The sequence below is a fragment of the Nerophis ophidion genome, linkage group LG29 (assembly GCF_033978795.1).
Source record: "Nerophis ophidion isolate RoL-2023_Sa linkage group LG29, RoL_Noph_v1.0, whole genome shotgun sequence".
Classification (NCBI taxonomy): Eukaryota; Metazoa; Chordata; class Actinopteri; order Syngnathiformes; family Syngnathidae; genus Nerophis; species Nerophis ophidion.
Genome location: NC_084639.1, coordinates 16,435,013 through 16,460,857, shown reverse-complemented (window position 1 = coordinate 16,460,857; position 25,845 = coordinate 16,435,013). Strand labels below are relative to the sequence as shown.

Genomic DNA, 25,845 nt, shown 5'->3' with positions numbered 1-25,845 from the left:
ATCATGTTTAGCACTTAGAAACACTGCTACAATACTGTCTGGATATGTTTATCACGCAGATTCTAAAACTTGCAGATCATCCTCTGTGTATTCAGGATTAAACATACGATTCTGGATCATATTTTTTCTGTCTTTTTTGTTTGTCTCTCTGCCATGATTAATAGTGTTGCTGTGGAAGGAAAAAGTGAACGTTGTGATACATCTGTGAAAAAAGCAGGTAAATTGTACATGGTATTATGAATGTTACTACATTACACATATACCTACTGCATGTATATTACATTTTCAATGGAGGTTTTTCAAAACGCTTTATAGGCAGAAAGAGAGACTCTTATTGACTCCATTGTTAGCTGAGCTTTGTGAACGTTTATTTCAGGCTTTCCCCTGACAGTTTGTCTATGTTTTAGTTTCTTCCTCAGCATTTGTCTGTTTCCTCTGTGTTTAGTATCTCCTGTCTTTAGTTCCGGTCTAGTGCTCTTATTTTGTCAGCTTCCTGTCCTGTTCCCTGAGTGCTGTGTTCCTCCTCGGCTAGGGCTGATTGGCACCTGGCCACACCTGTTGCCAATCAGCCTGCTCCTATTTGTACCTGCTTTGTCTTGTGTCTGTTGCTGGATCGTTATATTGTCATTCGGACTTGTCGTTGCCATATGTTGCTCTTGTCGTGTCTGTGATTCTTTTCAGTTATTACCTGTCGTGCTACATTTTGTCCTGTTCGTCGTAGCGGTAAGCTGTTCTTGTTAGCCATGAGTTATTTCCATTTTTCTGTTTGCTATCCTCTAGCTTCCATGCTAAAGTTCCTTTTTGTTTTCTAGCTTCCAGTGCTAGCTCCCTTTAGTTTGTTATTCCGCCCACGAGCATGCTTTTTGTTTGTTCTTGTTCTATTATTTATATTAAATGTCTTCATATTCTATGTCTGCCTCCGTTTCTGCATCTTGGGGTTCAACAACAAATACACCTGACAGTTTATTTATGATTTAAAAAGCTTTTTTTTTTTAAAAAAAAAGGATTGTGAATGATTGACACAATAAACAAAGAGTGCATTTACTTTTTAAGAATGATAATTGTTGTCCAGGTGTTCCTAATAAAGTGTATGACCACATGGAATGTCTGCATTAGTCAACCATTCAATGCAGAAAGTTATGCTACAGATCACTATGGGAACTATAAAGAGTGGAGACAGGGGTGAGGGTCTAAGACTAACACACCCAGGCCCGCCAATGTGTGTGCAGACGGGTTAAAATAACAGCAACAAGAATGACCGTCACAGTCACCAAAAAACAACTTGCAAAGCCTCTTTGGTCTGCAAAGCTCACAAAGCGGATGGCGCCTCACTGTGACTCTCATCCAAATTTCTATCTGCTCCATGCGAGGGTCATATCAAATATAATTTTTTGTAATGACACGGAAATCTAAGTGGGGCTTGTTTTTAATGATCATCCAACCTAAAGTTTCTCCAGCAATTAAAATGTAAAATCGGGGGGGAAAAAATGGAAAACTAGAGCATACTAATGGATTTAATCACTGACTGTCAAATCTAAGCAGTTCCCATTAGCCGAAAAAATGTCATTAATGTTAGAGGTATTATCTAAACAATGTGTTTGATATTACTGTGGTAGTTTAAACATGCATTTCGCACTGCATCACACAGTTGTAATTGGTTACTTTGTAAGCTGCAGTAGGGAAATAAAGTTTTAGAAACCTCTCCTCCATTAGACCTCATTCGAGTGTGTGAGTGTTCCTATGTTGTGGTCAGTGTGCATATAAACTTCAGTGTTGGCGCTATGAATTTTAAAAATGGGGTTCCAGGGACCCCATTAAAACATAAAAAATGTGGTCTCATAGTGGGTGGGGTGGGGTGGGGGCGTTGTCACCCACATCTGTGGTCCTCTCCAAGGTTTCTCATAGTCATTCACATTGACATCCCACTGGGTTGTGAGTTTTTCCTTGCCCTTATGTGGGATCTGAACCGAGAATGTCGTCGTGGCTTGTGCAGCCGTTTGAGACACTTGTGATTTAGGGCTATATAAATAAACATTGATTGATTGATTGATATCTCACATTCTATATTTGGAAAAGGGTTCATCAAAAAAAATAATGCAAAAGAAAACACATTTTTATGCATATGTAAATTTCTTCAGTTATAAACATTCATTACGTTTTTTTCTTACCTATATGGATCTAAACTTTACTACTGCCGGTATTTGTTTCTGTATTTTCATTTTCTAAGTTGTAGGTGTATTTATTTCAGCAATATAGTTTTTTGCTACGGTCATGAAATGATGATAATCGTGTGCCAGGGCAGACATGCATATGACAAATGACAAAGATCATCAGTCGTTTAAAAACCGCCACATCTACACTTTCATGGCAAATAATGCAAACAAACTTAGAATTTGGCAAGTTAGTTTCAATGTATTTTAATAGAGTGGCAGTCACTGCCTCTAGCATTTCATCTCTGGCTTCGTGATGGCCATAAACTGTGTGTTACCCTATAAGAATGGCAATATGTGGGGTTAGTGATGTGTGTAATTGAGTGGGCAAGTTAAGAGAGGGAGCAATAGCATGTTCAGGAGTGTTAGTAGCATGCTGGATGTCCGCTTGGCTTTGTGGAAAACATAAATAAAGAGTTGCAACAAATTGACGGCCACGTCATTCCGACCAAAGAGCGGAACTGTACGTACTCACTTCCGGGTAGAGTGGGAGGTGTTACCCCCGACAATATATCGACCCTGGAGGGAACGTCTCACCCGCGCTCCTCGACCACGGTCTGGGAGCAGACAAGCAGGAAAGGTGTAACATGATGTTTCTTGGTGCCTGATGAGGCTGGATCTTTGAAAATCAGTGCACCTGGTCATAAAGGTGTTCTCACGCGGGAGTCTTAATACCGGAAATGCAGTATTTGTGATTGATAAAGATTTTGGCGAATCAGAATTTAAGCAATTGTACCGTAAAGTTCATTACTTTAAAAGTCGACCAATAACAACACAATGAACGGGGACTGAAATTTGACCCTGCAAATATAAACGAAACAAAACACCGGCAGAAAGCGATAATCAATAAAAAAAAAAAAAAAACAAGTACACCAGAGTTTTGACCCGGAGAAGGCACGGTAGGTAAAAAAAAAAAAAAAAAGTGTCCCGGGCACGGGCAGATTTCCGCAAATGCGCGTCTTTTCTGATTTCAATGCGTAAAAAGACACCAAAGTTAACGGCAACGGTAAACTTTATACAATATTAATTTTGTTGTAGTTAATGTTTCATTGCTAATCTTTGCTGAAAGTGTTAATGAAAAATGCAAAGTGTGTTGTTGGCCCGCCGTGTGACTGTAACCTTTTATCAGCACATTTATTCCAGAGAGCAAATAATGGCGATTAGGCAAAAATAAGGGCTGAAGATAATAATTAGCCATGAAGTTAAAGATGGCCGCATTTGGGTTCACAATGGGACAGAAAAGTAGACAAATTGAACGCCAACAAGGTTCTTTCAGTCCTAGTTACCGTCCCATCACTCGCTCATGGCCACAGCCGCAATGCCGTGCGCGTTGGCGTATCTAAGGAGGACCTGGGCCCGTCTCTCGATGACGTCAATGAGCTTGTCGATGCCCATTCGGCCGCCCCGGCTCTCCCAGTAGGTCTGGTCCAGGAAGAGCGACTGCAGGAGCTTCTCCCTCAGCCTCCCGCTCCTCAGCACCATCACGGACCGCTCAGGAAGCCTGGAGAAAGGGGGTCCGAGTGAAAGACACATATGTTCAGGTTGGACTCAGAGTAGGCCGCATGCTATACCAACAACAGTATTGGGTCATGTGATCAGTCACAGGAAGTCAAGTAAGGAGCTGAACATTTGGAGTGTGTGTATGGGAATTGTTGTGACATGACTTTGAAGAGGACCTGGTTTTCTGATGGTGTTGTTCCAAACCAAATTCAATGAAGTCTGCCTTATTAGACCTTTGTGTACCGGGAACACAATGGATGTTAGCCAGAATACGAGAGGGGCCAAACCTGAGGAATATCTGTCTTAAAGACTTGAAGGGGAACTGCCCTTTTTTGGAATTTTGCCTATCATTTACAATTCTTATGTAAGACAAGAACACGTTTTTTTTTTTTTTTTTTTTTTATGAATTCTAAGTCGTAAAATATTGCAAGTATTAAGTGGCTAACAAGGCAGCTTGTGAGAGAGTTCTATTCCGGCCAAAAGGCCCTCGGAAAAACATCCCAAAAAATACTTCATTTACATGTCCTAACCTGAATATCAACCAGGTATCAGCGATATAATTGTAAATCGCTAACACAGATAAACAATTGTTTTTTGGGAAGTTTTTTATTCTGTCAAGCTACTCAGGTATATAGATGCCCAAATATGGGATTCTTCTCTGGTTGCCTTACTTGCATTTGACTTTATTAAATGGATTTAAATTACAAAACCCAAAACCAGTGAAGTTGGCACATTGTGTAAATGGTAAATAAAAACAGAATACAATGATTTCCAAATCCTTTTCAACTTATATTCAATTGAATAGACGGCAAAGACAAGCTATGTAATGTTTGAACAGAGAAACATGTATATTTTTTTGCAAATAATCATTAATTCAGAATTTAATGGCAGCAACACATTGCAAAAAAGTTGGCACAGGGGCATTTTTACCACTGTGTTACATGGCCTTTCCTTTTAACAACACTCAGTAAACGTTTGGGAACTGAGCAGACCAATTTTTGAAGCTTTTCAGGTGGAATTATTTCCCATTCTTGCTTGATGGTCTTTGTAGTTGTATTTTAGGCTTCATCATGCGCAACACATTTTCAATGGGAGACAGGTCTGGAATACAGGCAGCCCAGTCCAGTACCCGCACTCTTTTACTATGCAGCCAAACGGTTGTAACACGTGGCTTGGCATTGTCTTGCTGAAATAAGCAGGGGCGTACATAATAACGTTGCTTGGATGGCAACATATGTTGCTCAAAAACCTGTATGTACTTTTCATCATTAACGGTGCCTTCACAGATGTGTAAGATACCCATGCCTTGGGCACTAATACACTGCCATACCATCACAGATGCTGGCCTTTGAACTTTGTGCCTATAACAATACGGATGATTCTTTTCCTCTTTGTTCGGGAGGACATGACGTCTACAGTTTCCAAAAACAATTTGAAATGTGGACTCGTCAGACCACAGAACACTTTTACACTTTGCATCAGTCCATCTTAGATGACATCGGGCCCAGCGAAGGCGGCGGCGTTTCTGAGTGTTGTTGATAAATGTATTTAACTTACACTTACAGACGTAATGACAAACTGTAGTTACTGACAGGGGTTTTCTAAAGTCTTCTTGAGCCCATGTGGTGATATCTTTTATACACTGATGTCGGTTTTTGATGCAGTACCACCTGAGGGATCCAAGGTCACGGGCATTCAATGTTACATGCAGTGATTTCTCCACATTCTCTGAACCTTTTGATGATATTACAGACCTTAAATGGTGAAATTTCTAAATTCTTTGAAGTAACTCCTTGAGAAATGTTGTCCTTAACTGTTCGACAATTTGCTCACGCTTTCGTTCACCCTTTTTGGTGACCCTCGCCCCATCCTGAGCATTTCATGGAAGCTGCTTTTATACCCAATCATGGCACCCACCTGTTCCCAATTAGCCTGTTCACCTGTGGGATTTTCCAAATAAGTGTTTGATAAGCATTCCTAAACTTTGTCTTTTTTGCCACTTGTGCCAGCTTTTTTGAACCATGTTGCAGGCATCAAATTTCATATGAGCTAATATTTGCAAAAAATACGTTTCCACTGCAAAGTATCTTGTCTTTGAATATAGGTTGAAAAGGATTTGCAAATCATTGTATTCTGTTTTTATTTATGATTTACATAATGTGCCCACTTCACTGGTTTTGGGGTGTATTATTATTTGGCGCAGTCGAACCGGAGAAAGACGGGATAGAAAGCGAAAAAAAAGGAAGACAAAGGGGGAAATTGCGGGGACAAGAAGAGGATAAGACAGAGAGGTTTCTTAAAATCTTGACATCTTTTGCCCTTTTTGATTACTTTTTGATTACTTTTTGAGGGAGTCTGAATAAACCTTTAGCATGTTCGTGATTAGAACGGTTCATATAGCCGAAAAGAACCCAAGCAAAGGGCATTTTTCTTCGAGAAAGGAGGTGGGTCGCCAGACCAGGTGTCCCCGAATCCAGCGAGGGAGAGTCAGGTGGCGGCGACGCGTTGAACGCCGCTGTACCGGGCGAGTCGGGCGACCCGGGAACGGCCATAAGCGTGGGCACACTTGGCGTGGCGGACGACCAGGGAGCGGCCACATCCGTGGTAGACGGGGAGGTGTGCGCGTCGTCGTGGCAGGCGTGGAAGCTGCGCGCGTCGGCGGCGAGGCTTGAGGTGGAATTTGGAGTCGTGGAGCTGAGACTGGCGACACTTGGCGTCGTGGAGCTGCGACTGGCGGTACTTGGCCTCATGGAGGTGCAAATGGCGGCACTTGGCGTCGTGGAGCTGCAAATGGCGGCACTTAGCGTGTTGGAACTTGGCGTGGTACATGGACCTAGCCTTGGAGCTGGTAGGGTCGCTAGCCTTGGATTTGGCGATGGTGGCCTAGCTGGGGGCTGCGGCTTGACACGCCGAACAACCGGTGGTGGTGGCCGGGCCGGAGGTTGCTGCATGGCTGGGCGCAGCTGAGCCACCCCACTAGCACAGCTCCCAGCCCTAGCTGGTTTAAAAATCATGTTTGTATATTATGGTATCAAACACTATTGTTAGTTGAAGTTATTTAAAGGCCTACTGAAACACACTACTACCGACCACGCAGTATGCTAGTTTATATATCAATGATGAAATATTAACATTGCAACCCATGCCAATAAGGCCTTTTGAGTTTACTAAATTGCAATTTTAAATTTCCCGTGAAGTGTCCTGTTGAAAACGTTGCGGTATGATGACGCGTATGTTTGATGTCACCGGTTGTAGCAGACATTTTTTTCCAGCCATCTCCAAGCTATTAGTAGTCTGCTTTAATCGCATTATTACACAGTATTCTGGACATCTGTGTTGCTGAATCTTTTGCAATGTATTCAATTAATAATGGAGAAGTCAAAGTAGAAAGATGGAGGTGGGAAGCGGTGTTATACAGCTGCCTTTAGCAACACAAACACAGCCGGTGTTTCCTTGATTAAAATTTCCGAAGATGAAACTTTACTATGGAACAGAGTGGTCAAGCGAACATGGTTCCCGACCACATGTCAACCGGCAGGTTTCGGTGAGAAAATTGAGCTAATAAATCGGCTATTACCGTAGACATGAGCGGAGCTTGCGTCCTCCTGCACCTGCGGACTATTACCTCCTCCCACCGGAGACACTGGTGGTCACCACACCTGTGGCCACACCCCTCCGACTTTCAGGTACCATATAATCTCACTAAAACACTAGTAACACAATAAGCAGATAACGGATTTCCCAGAATTATCTTATTAAATGTGTCTAATAACATCTGAATCGCTCTCACTGCCCTCGCCTTTTTATTTATTTTTTCTCTAGTCCTTCACTCGGACTATCCTCATCCACGAATCTTTCATCCTCGCTCAAACTAATGGGGAAATTGTCGCTTTCTCGGTCCGAATCGCTCTAGCTGCTGGTGGCTACTATTGTAAACAATGTGAGGATGTGAGGAGCTCTACAACCAGTGACGTCACGCGCACATCGTCCGCTACTTCCGATAAAGGTAAGGCTTTTTTAATAGCGACCAAAAGTTGCAAACTTTATCGTCGATGTTCTCTACTAAATCCTTTCAGCAAAAATATGGCAATATCGCAAAATGATCAAGTATGACACATAGAATGGACCTGCTATCCCTGTTTGAATAAAAAAAAATCTCATTTCAGTAGGCCTGTAATGTTTTGTCATGAGCATGTTTATTCTTAACAGATCTTGTGGATAAAGTTCCACAAGACCACATATATGCAAAAAAAAACATTGAGCCTGCCTTTCTTAATGAACATTTTGAGTGCTGTTTTAACAGATGGCTTAGATCCATGCTAATCGTTGCAATTTGACGCTAATTAGCCAATGTTGGCATGTTAATAAACCCTAACTTTCTAAAGATGAGAAGCTGATTCTTTATGTTGAGCAGAATGAGCACATTAGCATAGACCAGACCCGGGAAAATTAGGGCTCAGGGCCATTAAGCTAATCCAGTCTTGCCCGCTGGACATTCCTAAATAATTTTTTTAGATCTTTAAGACGGGAACTGTAGTTTCAATTATGATGTGAAGTGATGTTTTCAAATGACCGTGAGTCTTGAACTATACAAAGAGTTTCAATGGTTGGAATCTGTGCTTATTGCATGATGTACTAGTTACTATGGTAATCTAATTAGTTACTATGGTAATGTAATTAGTTATTATGGTAATCTAAGTCACAGCAGCTCAGAGGAGGCCCCAAGCAGTGTGGATGGTGGAGCGTTTCCACACGGTGTTTCCAGAGCATCAGCCTTAAGTGCGGGTGTCAGGGACAGACGCAGAAGGCGATTTTTACAACAAAGTTCTAAAGCAGATATATCAGATTGTAGGTGGGATTTTTTTTACCTTTCGCATTCATATTCCGCTGTGTTTGTTGCATTTTTGTTGCGTTTTGCTAGATTGTAAAATATGTCGATCGAGAGGGGGTGTGATATTCATGTTGTTTTATCGTTCATAGTTAATATTGTAAATCCCACATTCTTTATTTTCATGTGCAGTGTCTCATTCTATAAATTTTAAAATTCCATTCTGTTTTTTAAGGCGGACTGTCATAACGTTTTTAGCATTCAATAAGACATTATTGGGAGGTTTTGTATGAGTGTTCCTGAACATAGGACCCAAGCACACATACTGTACAGCATATTTTCACAGCTTGCATATACAAACCCTGTTTCCATATGAGTTGGGAAATTGTGTTAAATGTAAATATAAACGGAATACAATGATTTGCAAATCCTTTTCAACCCATATTCAAATGAATGCACTACAAAGACAAGATATTTGATGTACAAACTCATAAACTTTTTTTTTTTTTGCAAATAATAATTAACTTAGAATTTCATGGCTGCAACATGTGCCAAAGTAGTTGGGAAAGGGCATGTTCACCACTGTGTTACATCACCTTTTCTTTTAACAACACTCAATAAACGTTTGGGAACTGAGGAAACTAATTGTTGAAGCTTTGAAAGTGGAATTCTTTCCCATTCTTGTTTTATGCAGAGCTTCAGTCGTTCAATAGTCAAGGGTCTCTGCTGTCGTATTTTACGCTTCATAATGCGCCACACATCTTCGATGGGAGACAGGTCTGGACTGCAGTCGGGCCAGGAAAGTACTCTTTTTTTACGAAGCCACACTGTTGTAACACATGCTGAATTTGGCTTGGCATTGTCTTGCTGAAATAAGCAGGAGCGTCCATGAAAAAGACGGCGCTTAGATGGCAGTATATGGTGTTCCAAAACCTGTTTGTACTTTTCAGCATTAATGGTGCCTTCACAGATTACCCATTACAAGTTACCCATGCTTTGGGCACTAATGCACCCCCATACCATCACAGATGCTGGCTTTTGAACTTTGCGTCGATAACAGTCTGAATGGTTCGCTTCTCTTTTGGTCCGGATGACACAATGTCGAATATTTCCAAAAACAATTTGAAATGTCGACTCGTCAGACCACAGAACACTTTTCCACTTTGCATCAGTCCATTTTAGATGATCTCGGGCCCAGAGAAGCCGGCGGAGTTTCTGGATGTTGTTGATAAATGGCTTTCGCTTTGCATAGTAGAGCTTTAACTTACACTTACAGATGTAGCGAACAACTGTATTTAGTGACAGTGGTTTTCTGAAGTGTTCCTGAGCCCATGTGGTGATATCCTTTAGAGATTGATGTCGGTTTTTGATGATATTATGGAACGTAGATGTTGAAATCCCTAAATTTCTTGCAATTGCACTTTGAGAAACGTTGTTCTTAAACTGTTAGACTATTTGCTCACGCAGTGGTGGACAAAGAGGTGAACCTCGCCCCATTCTTTCTTGTGGAAGACTGAGAATTTTTTGGGAAGCTGTTTTATACCCAATCATGACACCCACCTGACCCCAATTAGCCTGCACACCTGTGTTATGTTCCAAATAAGTGTTTGATGAGCATTCCTCAACTTTATCAGTATTTATTGGCACCTTTCCCAACTTCTTTGTCACGTGTTGCTGGCATCAAATTCTAAAGTTAATGATTACCGTATTTCCTTGAATAGCCGCCGGGGCACTAATTGATTTTAAACCTCGTCTCACTCCTGCACTTATTCAAGGCATGCGGTAAAAGTAAGCAGGCGCTAATAATTTTAAAGCTTCTTCTCACCCCTGCGTTTACCAATGACATGCAGTAAAAAAATGAGTGTGATAAGAAAAAAAAATTATAGTAAATTCTTCTGCGGCCACGGACCGTTGGTTGGGCACCACTCCTCTACAACATGTAATCGCGACCGCCTTTACACAATGCTATCTGCGTGCCGGCCGGACGCAAGCATTTCGCTGCTTCTCATGCGAGATTGCAACGCACACTTGGTCAACAGCCATACCTTTTACACTGATGGTTGTGATATAAACAACTTTAACACTCTTAATAATATGTGCCACACTCTGTGAACCCACACCAAACACATTTCTGGACAACATCGGCTCTGTAACACATTATAAACGCAACATAAGAATTACCCACAATGCCATCCTTCCATGACTCTTGGCTATATTATATACGCGCCCCCAACCCCGCCCACCTCAATCGACGCACAGAGAGGGGGGGGGGGGGTTGTTGGTGCTAGCAAGGTGTATAATATAGCCAAGAGTCATGATGCATGGCATTGTGGGTAATTCTTATGTTGCGTTTATAATGTGTTACAGAGCCGATGTTCTCCCAAAATGTGTTTGGTGTGGGTTCACAGAGCGTGGCACGTATTAGCAAGAGGGTTAAAGTTGTTTTATATCACAACCATCAGTGTGATCTGTATAGCTGTGGAACAAGACCGCTGGTTTACACATAGTAAACTAAAAAAAACACTCCTTCGTCATTTTGAAAATGACGACTGGAGTAGTGCACTCATGATGTCACGAATTTGACCCAGCGGTAAAAGTAAGCATGCGCTAATAAATTTGGGGAGCGAGTTTGACCTGGCAGTACTTCAAGGCAGGCGCATATTACATGCCCGGCGGCTGTTCAAGGAATTACGGTATTTGCAACAAAAAAAAATGTTTTTATTAGTTTGAACATCAAATATGTTATCTTCGTAGCATATTCAACTGAATATGGGTTGAAAATGACTTGTATATCATTGTATTCAAATTATATTTACATATAACACAATTTCCCAACTCATATGGAAACGGGGTTTGTATATGTGAATGTATATATGAATAGATTGATGGATAGATAGATAGGTATACCGGCCCCCAGACACATTTGTTTCTCTAAATTTGCCCGCCCCCCCCGGTTCAAAATAATTGCCCAGGCCTGGCATAGAATGACTTGATTTACATTTTTAAGACAGCCCAAAGCAGGCATAACAAACTTTAATCTAACATAGTCTGTCAATAATAAAAGGAGCTAAACATTCGCATACAAAAACAATATAATCCACTTACTCTTTGATTCCCTCCAGCAGCCTGAAGTCTAGGTTGTCCTCGCTGCGGTCAAAGTAGCCCTTGTTGGCAGTAAAGACCAGATGCCGAGGGTCTTGTCCCCTGTGTACGATGTTTGCCAGTTTGATTCGGTCCTGGTCTGCGCATTCAAGATGGCGGCCGGCTTCGTAGCAAGCGTCCTGCTGCCGGGGACTGAAGCCACAGCAGCTCGGATCTAGACGGTTGTGAATCTGCACTCGGACAAAACAAGATTGATGCAGCAGACTCATCGCAGTGTGGAGAAGATACCCTCTCTGGGCTTTCTTGCGATACGAAAGTTTCCTCTACTACTCAACTGTGGTGTGATCATTTAATAAGATAGCAGTCAAGATGATAGCACAAATGGGGTGCTTATTCAAGCAATATCCGCGCTCATATCAATCCCACTGCACACATTGACTGTGATAACCTCTAAACCTTCCATCATCACTCTGCAATACTTGATTGACAGGGGATTTGGATATTTCCGGCAAAGGTTCGACAGGAAACGGAGGCGATAACATTGTGTCCCTGATTTGGAATCGCAGAAAACTGATAGAGGGTTTTTTGAGTGTGCAACAGGGGAATAAAAAAATGGGCAGTCATGACAGGTTAGCAGCGGGAGGAAAATGTCACGAGTAGTTTGAGATACTTGCTTTTTGTTATGATTCAAAGCAGCACTAAGTAACTTTTCAACCTTCATAAAATGTTTTCCTAACTTTTGGGATGACAAACAATTAGTTGAATGACACCTCTGTCATGGCCTAAAGGGGTCTGTATCACTTTCACTGGCACGTATCAACTTTGAGGAGGGTGGCAGGAACCCTGCCACACAAAAAACCAAAAAACATGCTGACTTGCTTAAAGGCATAAATCACTTGCCCTTACCCCATTTGTTAAAAAGACGGAAGTCGATGCGAAGGCCTGCATACCACCAGAAAACTAAAAGAAAAAGACGAACGCCTACGTGCAATTACTGCTATCATGGCCTTAGCTCCAAAACAACCAAAGAAACAAAAAGTTTTGTCTGAGGAGACAATAAAAGAAATCGGAGCACACCTAGATAAAAGGACCGTCAGGATCAACATTAGATGGCATTGAGCTCAAAGATAAATGGGTTGTACTTGTATAACGCTTTTCTACCTTCAAGGTACTCAAAGCGCTTTGACACTACTTCCACATTTACCCATTCACACACTGATGGAGGGAGCTGCCATGCAAGGCGCCAACCAGCACCCATCAGGAGCAAGGGTGAAGTGTCTTGCTCAGGACACAACGGACGTGACGAGGTTGGTACTAGGTGGGATTTGAACCAGGGACCCTCGGGTTGCACACGGCCATTCTCCCACTGCGCCACGCCGTCCCAAGATGAGGAGGGACTTTTGGCCAATGATGCCTTGGCTCGGTTCCAGCTAAAGTAGTAGTGACATTCGATGCTCAAATCAAAACGCTAATACTAATGATAGGTATTGGAAATTTGCGTGGTAGCAATAATTTGAGTTTTAATTCATTTATTTCGAACATGCAAGCATACAACATGATACATCACAATTTCCAGTTTCTCTTTTCCACATGTTCGTAAAGGAGTAGGAAGAAGCAGAGCTTATTAAATCCTACCCCTTTTCTTTTACATAACAGTTGCTAAAACTTTTGTTCACTTCCTGTTCTCAATGTATTCACAATATACTCCATAAGTATCACAATTAAAATAAATAAATAAATAATTGGTGAAATAAGTTGTATTCCATACGATGAGACAAGTAAGGTTATTTTGAGAGTGAAAGAATGGATGGATGAATAAATTCAGAATGTTTATCATGATTCTTCTTCTTTGAACTTTGTAAACACTTGAAGTTTGAAGAGTTTCTTGAAGTGGATCATATTAGTACCTTGTTTGATTGCTTTGCTTAATCCATTCCATAATATAATTCCACAAACAGATATACTGAAGGTCTGAAGGGTTGTACGTGCGTACAAATGTTTTAAATTACATTTTTCTCTAAGATTATATTTCTCCTCTTTTGTTGAGAAGAATTGTTGTATATTCTTGGGTAACAGGTTATAGTTTGCTTTGTGTATAATTTTAGCTGTGGAATTTCAGTATCTTTGATTCATAAAATAAAGGGTTTGTATGTTCTCTGTATCCAACATTATGTATTATTATAACTGATCTTTTTTGTAACACTGTTAGTGAATGAGAAGTACTTTTGTAATTATTTCCCCATATTTCTAAGCAGTAACTCAGATATGGTAACACTAGTGAGCAGTAGAGAATATGAAATGATTTTTGGTCTGGAACATATTTAGCTTTATTCATTATTGATGTGTTTCTTGTGTTTCAATTATTTTATATGAGGTTTCCAATTCAATTTCTCATCAATCATTATACCTAGAAATTTGGTTTTATTTACTCTTTCAATTTATATTCCGACTATTGGTATTTGTGTTTGACCTTCTCTTCTACTATAACCAAATAGCATTATTTTAGTTTTACTGAGATTCAATGATAGTCTGTTTTTGTCAAACCATCTTTTTAATTTGCTCATTTCTCCTGTTATTATTTGTATTATCTCCTGTGTGTTCTCTCCTGAACAAAACGCTGTTGTATCATCCACAAATAATACTAACTTTGTATCTTTTCTCAGATCTTTTTTAATTTCTTTGACTTTTTCTATCATTTCTTTCATGTTTTTTCCATCCACCCATCATTTCTTTAATTTCTTCTTACAATTATTTTTTCATTTATTTCCATTCTTCTTTCATTTCTTTTTTAAATTCATAGAGTATTTTTTTTGTAGTACCCCTTCTTGATTCCCATCATGTCCTGTGTCCAGTCTCAAATCTTGTTACCAGTTGTGTCCTGTGTCAGCTGACACCGAACGTTTCGGGATTTCAGTCTTTCCTTTAACTTTTGGCATCGCGGCAGGTCGATGACGTCAGTGCCTCGTGTCTTAACGGCAGTTACTTTAGCGACTTGCGGCACTTTTAACTTGTTTGTTTCAACAAATTCGTACCTTGCGCCGTTCAGAGATCAATTTGAGGTGTCAGCTTGTCAACTTGTATCACTCTGCCACGTTGGAAGCACTTTAAAACAGCTGTAAACTTGCCGTAGCTTTAGGTTGCTAGGCAACCGCTTTGAATTGCGGTAAGGCGCCGATGGCTTGTGTCTAACGGCTCTTCCAACTTGTCTTATTTCAGCAAATCAGTGCCTCTCAACTGTGGGGCGGTATAGCTCGGTTGGTAGAGTGCAACTTGAGGGTTGCAGGTTCGAGTCCCGCTTCCACCATCCTAGTCACTGCCGTTGTGTCCTTGGGCAAGACACTTTACCCACGTGCTCCCAGTGCCACCCACACTGGTTTAAATGTAACTTAAATATTGGGTTTCACTATGTAAAAGCGCTTTGAGTCACTAGAGAAAAGCGCTATATAAATATAATTCACTTCACTTCACTTCACCAAAATCAGGTCGAAGATGCCAGGTGACTCTCCTGTGGCTGTGAGCGAAAATCAGTGGTCAAAATCTTCAGACTTAAAAACTCCGGTAGCAGAAGCGGAGCCTTTTTCTGTGCGTCCTTTCTCATTGACAGGAAGTACGTGCTGGCCAACAGCTTAAAGGTTTGCAGGTCCACACGACTTCCTTCTGAAAAACTCTCCCGCCGGTCTTTCTTCGCATCCGCCCCAATACATTATTGGTAGTACCGTCATGTTTGTAGCGCAATCCAAGATCATCTCTTGAATGTGTCCCCTATTTAACATCAGCATAGCCATTAAAGACGTACTATTTATAATATGTGCCAATATTACAGCAAACGTCCTGTCAGTTTTGATGCTATATGCGCTACATGTCTCACTGGCACTCATCGAGGGCAGACGCCCCCCTTCCCTTTTCCTCATCTCTCCTGCTTGCTTCTTTGTCTTGTCTTTCTTGTTGCCTCTTTTTGTACTGCTCTCCAAATATAAACATTGGAAGTAATTAACTAGCCTCTCAACGAAATTGACAAGATCTTAGGTTTGGGGGAACCTGCCTGTCTTGACGCAGAGAACAAGGAGTGCCGCATGTTATCCTGGACGCCCCCTGCTTATTTCAGTATACAACAGCGTGGCTTCATAGTAAAATAGTGTGGGTACTAGACTGGCCAGTCTGTAGTCCAGACCTGTCTCCCATTGAAGATGTGTGGCACATCTTCATGTTTAACAGACCCCGGACTGTTAAACAACTTAAGCTGTACATCAAGTAAGAATTTTTGAAAAGTTTCAAAAATTGGTCTCCTCAGTTCCCAAACGTTTACTAAGTGTTGTTAAAAGGGAAGGCCATGTAACACAGCAGTAAAAATGCCCCTGTGCAAACTTTTTTCCAATGTGTTGCTGCCATTAAATTATTTGAAAAAAAAAAAAGTTTCTCAAATCAAACAATACATATATTGTCTTTGCATTCTATTTAATTGAATATAGGTTGAAAAAGATTTACAAAATTGTTGTATTCTGTTTTTATTTACCATTTACACAATGTGCCAACTTCACTGGTTTTGTAAAACAAGAGGCAACAGTTGAAAAATGTGTGTATGGTTAAAAAAACATGTCATTACTAATTACTAATAATATAGATTTGTTTATAAAAATAAGTATATAATTTTTTAGTCTTTTCAAAGAAAATATATTTAAATTATATGATAACTTTATTGTGACACCACCCTAGCCACACTCCCACCACACTCCTAGACACGCCCCAACCATCACAAGTATATTGGCAATCTGTAAGAAACACTGGTACTACTGTATCGCCAAAACACTTTTTAGTAGAAGTGTGACAGTAACAAGCGATATGCTATCATTGCAATTTTTGGTAAAAGCAAAATACACTATGTCAGTTACCATACGACCAAACATTGAACATAATAAACTGGCCTGTTTGCCCGCCTATCATTTAAATGAATCAAGTGCCCAAACAAAGAATTCCACTGTACTCTTTTTTTATTGCGCACATGTAAAATGTTTATACATGATCTCCCCAAGTCTGAAAATCTGTTGGCTTCCCGGTGGACTGGACCCCCACATGAGCTATTAATTTAACAATTCAATAATTATACCTCGTCGACATCCATTGCAGCCAATCACCCTGGAAGGAGAACCACACAGCTGCCTTCTCAAGGTTTGTTTTTCCCCACGTGGGTTTTTTTTATTTTTTCCTTGCTCATATTTGGGTTAAGATCAGCAGTAGTCAGAGTGAGTTATTGAAACCCTTCGAGACACTTGTAAAGGACTATATAAATACATTTTTATTGACAAACTTGAGTCCTATTTTCTATGTGTTTTGTATTGAGGTTTTTTTTTCATGTACAACTATGATTAATCTTTATAAAATGTGTTTTGCAATATTGTTGATATCTGTAATGTGGATTATTTAATTTAACGTATGCACGGACAATGAGAAGCAAGTCTTTTCTGACGCTTTGAACCTGCGACTTATATAACGGTGCAGCTACTTTATGGATTGTTCTTGACTAACTGCCAAAATATTTAGTATTCAACAAATAATTTTCATAAAACACAAGCACAGACACTGAAAAGGTGAGTTATTGTTTGTGCTATGGCGCCATGTTTTTGTTACCTCGCTGCACTGTTTCTTTCAGTTTAGTGCTTTGAAACGGAAGCACAAACTCAGTTCCGTTTACAAGTCATCCACAGCCTTTCAACCTGTATGATTTCTTCATTCATCACTCCAAGCAACGGTGTATGATGGATTTAGGGGTTTTCGTAATGTAATCAGGGTAACGTCGTTTTGTATTGTTTCAGTGTCATAAATTCCTCAGTTAATTCGTCAACACCTCACCATAGAGTTAGTGAGCCTGTTTACCTGATTGGAGAGCTACCTTCTGCAGCTAGTGGGTCCAAGACGATGACTTCTGTTTTGTTTAATCAACTGTTTTACTGCCGTGTGACAGGCCACTGTTTGGAAATAATTATGATTAACTGCCGTGTGACAGGCACTGTTTGGAAATAATTATTTGTGGATGCATTTGAAGTGTTACTCATTGGAGCAAGGCAAATGGCCAGAGGCCTGAAGACACCGTCAGGAGGAAGACTCCCAGCTCTGAGAGGTTTCATGGATGATCTGACAGCCATCCTACAGACCGCCCCATGCACAGCACGACTCCTCAAGCGGTTCGACAAACTGACCATCTGGGCGAGAATGAAGATAAAGCCCGCTAAGTCCAGGAGCCTGTCAATCAGGAAAGGTGTGAGAGATGACTGGACAGTCTTCACAGCAGGAGCTGAGAAGATTCCACTCCTGGCAGAGCAGCCCATCCGAAGCGTCGGGAGGGAGTATACAGCAGAGCTTTCGGACAGGCAAATGGGGAGGGTGGTCCAGAAACAACTAAAAGAGGGGCTCGTAAGGATCGACGGCAGCCAATTTCCTGGGAAGCTGAAGGTTTGGTGTTACCACTTCACACTTTTCCAACGCGTGATGTGGCCGCTGAAAGTAGCCACAATTCCATCTTCTCAGACCAGCAAGATGGACAGCAACTTCAACTGTTATGTCAGGAAGTGGCTGGGCCTCCCCCGATGTTTCTCGGACACAGGTCTTTTTGGCAAGAACATTCTGCAACTTCCTCTAAAGTCCATCAATCTGGGTTACAGGCAGGAGAAGACTCGCCTTGTACTGGAGATGAGGGAATCAAGAGACAAAGCTGTGAAGAGTGCAGCGGTGACTGTCCGCACTGGACGAAAGTGGAGGGCCCAGGTGGAAGTAGACCAAGCTGTCTCGAGGCTGAAATACAAGGAGATCCTGGGAAGAGTCCAAGACAGCCGGGCAGGACTGGGATGGGGGAAACCAGCCCAGTTCTGGTACAAAGCCACGAGACAGCAGAGGAAGACCATGGTGGTGGAAGAGGTCACACAAGTGGCACAAGACCAGTATTGGATCAAGGCCGTATCCCAGGGAAAACAGGGTGCATGGACTCGCTGGGAGGATACCATCCAAAGAGTCATAACCTGGGTCGACATCTGGCGAACTCCTCAATCTCGGCTAAGCTTCCTCGTGAGGGCAGCGTATGACACCCTGCCATGCCCTCGAAACCTCACCCAGTGGTTCGGAAGCGATAGCAAGTGCTCCCTGTGCAGCAAAGACAATGCAGGACTCAAGCACATCTTTTCAGGTTGCAACATCGCGCTGACGCAGGGGCGCTTCCGGTAGTGACACAATCAGGTGCTGAGGAAGTTGGCAGAGATGTTAGAGAGATGCAGAGTCGGGGCAAACAACGCCACAGATCCCCATCGGCCAAACATCACTTTTATCAAACCAGGTGAGGTAGGACAGAAGACAGAGAAGGGAAGATCATCACTTCTGCTTACCCCTGGTAAGGGCTGGGAGATGCGCGTTGACCTGGACAAGCAGCTAGTCTTCCCAACTGAGGTAATACAGATAACGCTAAGACCAGACGTTGTGATGTGGTCCTCAGCTGCTAAGAAAGTCCTCATCATTGAACTAAACGTGCCATGGGAGGAGGGAATACCAGTAGCACATGAGTTCAAAAGGTCAAAGTACAGCGACCTAGCAGAGGACTGCAAGGGGGGAGGCTGGTCTGCGTCCGTGGAGATCGGATGCAGGGGCTTCGTAGGAAGTTCTGCAATCCGGCTCCTGCGTGCGGCGGGGATGACCGGTTCCAGCCTGAGGGCGACCATCAAGGAGTTGGCAGAGGAGGCAGAGAAGGCAAGTTTCTGGATGTCGTGAAGAAGGGACAACACTTGGGGCTCAACACCCCAATGAGGTCAGTTGCAGGGAGTGCCGTGGGGAGACGTCCCCGCGTAGCCACTGCCCCCCCCAACGCGAGGTGTCCTGGCTTGGGAGCGAAACATCAGTGAACGGTGGCTCCAGCTGCTGACCTCGAAGTGCACTGGAGGAGGTGCGACAGGCAGAGATGCCTAGCAGTTAGGTCTGTACGTATTAAAATGTCAAACGTTTACGAAATCTTTCTGAGTAAATAACTTATTTTAGAATGTATATGCCATAGGCCTATAGTCCGGTGCGGCTAATATATTGAACTTTTTTTTTCTTGTAAAATGTTGTACTTTATACTGGAGCGCTCTATAGTCCGCAAAATACGGTCTTATTTTTCTTATGGGAAAAACTGCTTTGGTTTTCATCATTATATGGTTTAAAATTGATAAAAACCGACATGTTTTACTTAATTCTCAAATATTTTGATCATGTCAATAATTTGCCTTCTGTCTGGTTTCCTTTTCAGCAAAATAAATTTCAGTTGGTTGACAATTTTTACTGGCTAATCAAACAATAACATTAAACCTAATACAATTATTATACAAAACCCAAAACCAGTGAAGTTGGCACGTTGTATAAATAGTAAGTAAAAAAAATACAATGATTTGCAAAACCTTTTCAACCTATATTCATTTGAATTGATTGCAAAGACAAGATACTTAATGTTCGAACTGGAAAACATTGTTGTTTTTTGCAAATATTAGCTCATTTGGAATTTGATGCCTGCAGCATGTTTCAAAAAAGCTGACACAAGTGGCAAAAAAGACTGACAAAGCTGGGGAACGCTCATCAAACACTTATTTGGAACATCCCACAGGTGAACAGACTAATTGGGAACAGGTGGGAACCATGATTGGGTATAAAAGCAGTTTCCCTGAAATGTACAGTCATCCACAAACAAGGATGGAGCAAGGGTCACCACTTTGTGAACAAATGTGGGAGCGAATTTGGGGTTTTCACCATATATCATCAATATCATCAAAAGGTTCAGAGAATCTGTATAAATTAGGGCTGCAAATCTTTGGGTGTCCCACGATTCGATTCAATATCGATTCTTGGGTTCACGATTCTATTCAAAATCGATTTTTTTTTTTCAATTCAACAAGATTCTCGATTCAAAAACGATTGTTTCCCAATTTAAAAGGATTCTCTATTCATTCAATACATAGGATTTCAGCAGGATCTACCCCAGTCTGCTGACATGCAAGCAGAGTAGTAGATTTTTGTAAAAAGCTTTTATAATTGTAAAGGACAATATTTCATCAACTGATTGCAATAATGTAAATTTGTTTTAACTATCAAACGAACCAAAAATATGACTTATTTTATCTTTGTGAAAATATTGGACACAGTGTGTTGTCAAGCTTATGAGATGCGATGCAAGTGTAAGCCACTGTGACACTATTCTTTTTTTTAATTTTCGTAAATGTCTAATGATACTGTTGTTGACAATATTCATTTTTGTTTTACTACTTTTGGTTTGTTCTGTGTCGTGTTTGTGTCTTTTCTCAATTGCTCTGTTTATGGCAGTTCTGAATGTTGCTGGGTCAGGTTTGGTTTTGGAATTGGATTGCATTGTTATGGTATTGCTGTGTATTGTTTTGTTGGATTGATGATGAATTTTTTTTTTTTTTTAAATAAAAATAAAAAAATCGATTTTTAAAATATGAGAATCGATTCTGACTCGCACAACGTGAGAATCGCGATTCAAATTCCAATCGATTTTTTCCCACACCCCTAGTAGAAATCACTGCACGTAAGCAATGACATTATGGACCTTCGATCCCTCAGGCGGTACAGCATCAAAAAGCGAAATCAGTGTGTAAAAGCTATCACCACATGGGCTCAGGAACACTTCAGAAAACCACTGTCAGTAACTACAGTTTTTTGCTACCACTCTAAGTGCAAGTTGAAACTCTACTATGCAAAGTGAAAGCCATTTATCAACAACACGCAGAAACGCTGCTGGCTTCGCTAAGCCGAGCTCATCTACGATGGACTGATGCAAAGTGTAAATGTGTTCTGTGGTCTGACAAAACCGCATTTCAAATTGTTTTTTGAAACTGTGGACGTTGTGTCCTCCTGACCGAAGAGACTGTTATAGGCGCAAAGTTAAAAAGCCAGCATCTGTAATTCTATGGGGGTGTACTACACCATTAATGCTGAAAGGTACATACAGGTTTTGGAGCAACATATGTTGCCATCCAAGCACGTTATCATGGACGCCTGTGCTTATTTCAGCAAAACAATGCCAAGCCACGTGTTACACAGCGTGGCTTCATATTAAATTTTTGCAATGTGTTGCTGCCATTAAATTATAAGTTAATGATTATTTGCAAAAAAAAATTAAGTTTGTCATTCGAACATTAAATATCATGTATTTGCGGATCTATTGAATATAAGTTGAAAAGGATTTGCAAATCATTGTATTCTGTTTTTATTTACGAATTACTTAAAGTGCCAACTTCACTGGTTTTGGGTTTTGTACATTTCAAATGGTGAGCTAACACACTGAAGCTTTAACATGAGTTATTGAATATCCCTGATATCATTTTATGACCATTGTGAACTTCCAACTTTTGGTTGCGCACCTGACTCTCACGCGCTGAAGACAATAAATACAATTTTTAAAAGTAACGCAGTTTATCGCTGGTCCACATTGCTTTTTACCGTAATTCATATGAAGACTATTGTGATAATTGTAAAAATTAGCACAATATTGTTGCCCTTAGATTGTAGTTTATCCATTCTCTATACCGCATGTCCTCATTATGGTCACAGGCAAGCTGGAGTTGACCGTAGTCCTCACAAAAATACCTCAATCACAGTCCATGGCCTTGCGCCATTCCACCACATTTATAGCAAAATAAATGACAGGAAACCTTAACAAACTTCTACTTTTTTCTGCAGGTGGCAAATAACTTTTGATTGCACTTCAGATCTTCAGGTGGCAACCACGGTATAACAATAAATACCATCATTAGATTTTAAAATGATAGCCCTGCAAAATGCTATGACTCATTTTAATAAACCACATACCATTTTATCTCTAATCAAAAATTTGGGAAGGGCAACATTTATATAAAAAAAAACAACCTAAAAATAAGAAATCTGGCAATGCATGGTCTGGTTCGACCTTTACGTTGATCTAGTTCTTTGGTAGTGTGTATTTAAAATCTACAAAGTACTTGCTTGGATATCAGACAGTCATTTTAGAATGTTTGGATATACAATGGAAAAATCTTAAAAGAACAAGAACTAATGATCTCAGAGTGTTTATCAATCCATTTCTACTGTTTGTCCCTCTCAGTGTCGCGGGTTCGCAGTGTTCAAAGATGGGTTAGGATTTCAGGGATATTGCAACCATACTGAGAAACACTCTGTGGAGGGGGGCATGGCCTGCGGGCCTGCAGCGGAATGCGGTGTGCCAGGACTGGCCTCGAAGTCCGCGACAGGTGTATAGATCCACACACTCATTTAGTGCTCTCCAGAAAAGCTATACATTTAGATTTAGTGGAAAAATTCAAGACTAGACGTTATCAGCCAATGTTGGCACTTTCATTGGAATGCAATATACTTTTGACCCCTCCCTTTTTAGGTCCCATTGCCAAAGTCCTGACCATGTGTGATTGAGAACTCCCAAACAGGAAATAACGCATCTTTTCAGCCAAACAATGTTTCCTCTGAGAGTATTTCATTTGTTTTTGTCAGTGAAAACAGCTGTTGGAATATAGCCATGCACCCAGATGGAAACATGTTCTCTGGGAAGGATTTAGGAAGGCCAAAGGTGAAGTCACACATCACTATCAGATACATAATGGTATTTTTTCATTTTCTCATTTCAAAAACACACATTCTGTTACCTGCAGGAGAAAATCAAAGAGTGCCATTTTGCTCCACTCAAAGTGATGGATGGTAGAGCAGTTGGAGGCTGGCTTCGGAGTGATATTCTTCAGCCAGCACTTCTGTTTTAGTGATCGCTGGTAATCGCCCCAAGTTAACCTCACAGCATCATCTGGGTAGAGCGAGGGTTTCCATGCCACCACAGGACTGGGCTGGCCATCTAAAAAGGAAGGACAGACAAAACAATGGAGCGTAAGCCCGTGACAAAATTACCGTATATTTCGGAGTATAAGTCGCTCCGGAGTATAAGTCGCACCTTCCGAAAATTCATAATAAGGAAGGGAAAAAAAACATATATAAGTCACACTGGAGTATAAGTCGCATTTTTGGGGGAAATTTATTTGATAAAACCCGACACCAACAATAGACATTTGAAAGGCAATTTAAAATCCATCCATCCATCTAATTTCTACCCCTTATTCCCACTGGGGTCGCGGGGTGCGCTGTTAATTTTTTTTTTAAAAAGAATAGTGAACCAGAGGCTGAATAAGTGTACTTTATAAGACGCATCAATAACCAACTGAGAACGTGCCTGGTATGTTGACGTAACATATTATGGTAAGAAGTGAAGTGAATTGTATTTATATAGCGCTTTTCTCTAGTGACTCAAAGCGCTTTTACATAGTGAAAACCAGTATCTAAGTTACATTTAAACCAGTGTGGGTGGCACTGGGAGCGGGTGGGTAAAGTGTCTTGCCCAAGGACACAATGGCAGTGACTATGATGGCGGAAGCGGGGATCGAACCTGGAACCCTCAAGTTGCCAACCGAGCTATACCGTCCCACGGTTGTGAAGCTTTAATATGGAACAGAGCGGTCAAGCGAACATGTTTCTCTACCACATGTCAACCAGCAAGTTTTTAGATGAGAAAATTGTGATATTAAGTCGGAAACTTGAGCGGAGTTTGCGTCCTTCTGCGGCAGCTGTCAAAAAGGCAGCTGTGACTTTCTTGGCTCCTCGATATGGCATCCCTCAGAGACACTGGCGGTCACCGCAGCCCTCCGACTTTCAGGTATGACTTTATAATCTCACTAAAACACTAGTAACACAATAATCAGATAAGGGATTTTCCAGAATTATCCTAGTAAATGTGTGTAATAACATCTGACTCACTCCCACTGCCGTTGCCTTTTTTTTTTCTTCTAGTGCTTCACTCTAACTTTCCTCATCCACAAATCTTTGATCCTCGCTCAAATTAATGGGGAAATCGTCGTATTCTCGGTCCGAATCGCTCTTGCTGCTAGTGGCTATGATTATAAACAATGTGAGGATGTGAGGAGCCCTACAACCCGTGACGTCACGCGCACGTCTGCTACTTCCGGTACAGGCAAGGCTTTTTTATTAATGACCAAAAGTTGCGAACTTTATCGTCGATGTTCTCTACTAAATCCTTTCAGCAAAAATATGGCAATATCGCAAAACGATCAAGTATGACACATAGAATGGACCTGCTATCCCCGTTTAAATAAGAACATCTCATTTCAGTAGGCCTTTAATGACTTTTTGAAAATAATTTTCAAGACAAATTCTGTCACACAGCATCATGAAGCAGTTGGCAAATTGGTGTTCTTGGCTGAATGTGTGTGTGTGTGTGTGTGTGTGTGTTTGTGTGTGTGTCTTATAATAATGATTACTTATAAAAACACAATTTTTAAAGGTGATGTTTAAATATGTCCTCTAAATCCAGGCACTTAATTTCACATTTTGTTTTTTTGTTCCTAAATGTGTTTTTAATAAGATTGGAGATTATATTTGAAATTTCTTGTATTATTTTGTAGACTTTTATTTTTTTCTTATCTCAAAACACCTCTTAAATTGGGATCATTTACACAAAACTTACTTTTCTTACATGTTGGTACCCATTTTTGCGTATTTGGAATCCCCATCAGTCCTGAAAATTTAAAAACAAGGAATGGTGGAGATATTTAGTTACGTGGATATTTCCATTTATGGGTTGATTCATTGGCTAAACTACATCGGCATATGAGTTTTGGTCCATATTCTCCAGACCGGGGGTCGGCAACCCGCGGCTCTAGAGCCTCATGCGGCTCTTTGTTGCCGCCTTAGTGACTCCCTGGAGCTATTTCAAAAATGGATGAAAAATACAAAAAATATGGGGGGAAAAATGTATTGTTAGAAGGACAAACATGAAACAAACCTTCCTAATTGTTAGCAATACCACTGTATATATTAAACATGCTTCACTGATGAGAGTATTTGTCACATGTGGGTTGCATTTTACTGCGGGATCGTTCCTCCAGTGCAAACATGGACACTCCGGACAACAACGTAAAAGGTAAGATGATTTAATAACAAAAACACTGGTACAAAAACAGACGAAATACACAAAAGAAACGCACGGAAGCTAAAGCTAACACTAGCGCAGGTTCAGGAAACAAGAATAGCGTACGTGATTATTGCTTACCGCAAACAAGGGACCAAGACCGACTGACGGGACAAGGCAGGCTTAAATAAGGAAGTAATTAACAAAAACAGGTGTGCGTC

General features: G+C 41.0%; 1 protein-coding gene across 1 annotated transcript in view; it reads right to left on the bottom strand.

The window, feature by feature from the left end:
• Positions 1 to 2,401: 2,401 nt before the first annotated feature.
• gask1b (golgi associated kinase 1B) overlaps positions 2,402 to 25,845 on the bottom strand; it is a 43,685-nt gene continuing 20,241 nt past the window's right edge. The window contains exons 2-4 of the mRNA XM_061891773.1: positions 23,301 to 23,500; positions 11,644 to 11,870; positions 2,402 to 3,711 (exon numbers count right to left, since the gene is read on the bottom strand). Of these exons, the coding sequence (XP_061747757.1) occupies positions 3,504 to 3,711; positions 11,644 to 11,870; positions 23,301 to 23,500 (635 nt within the window). The 3' untranslated portion in view covers positions 2,402 to 3,503. The remainder of the gene's footprint in view (positions 3,712 to 11,643; positions 11,871 to 23,300; positions 23,501 to 25,845) is intronic.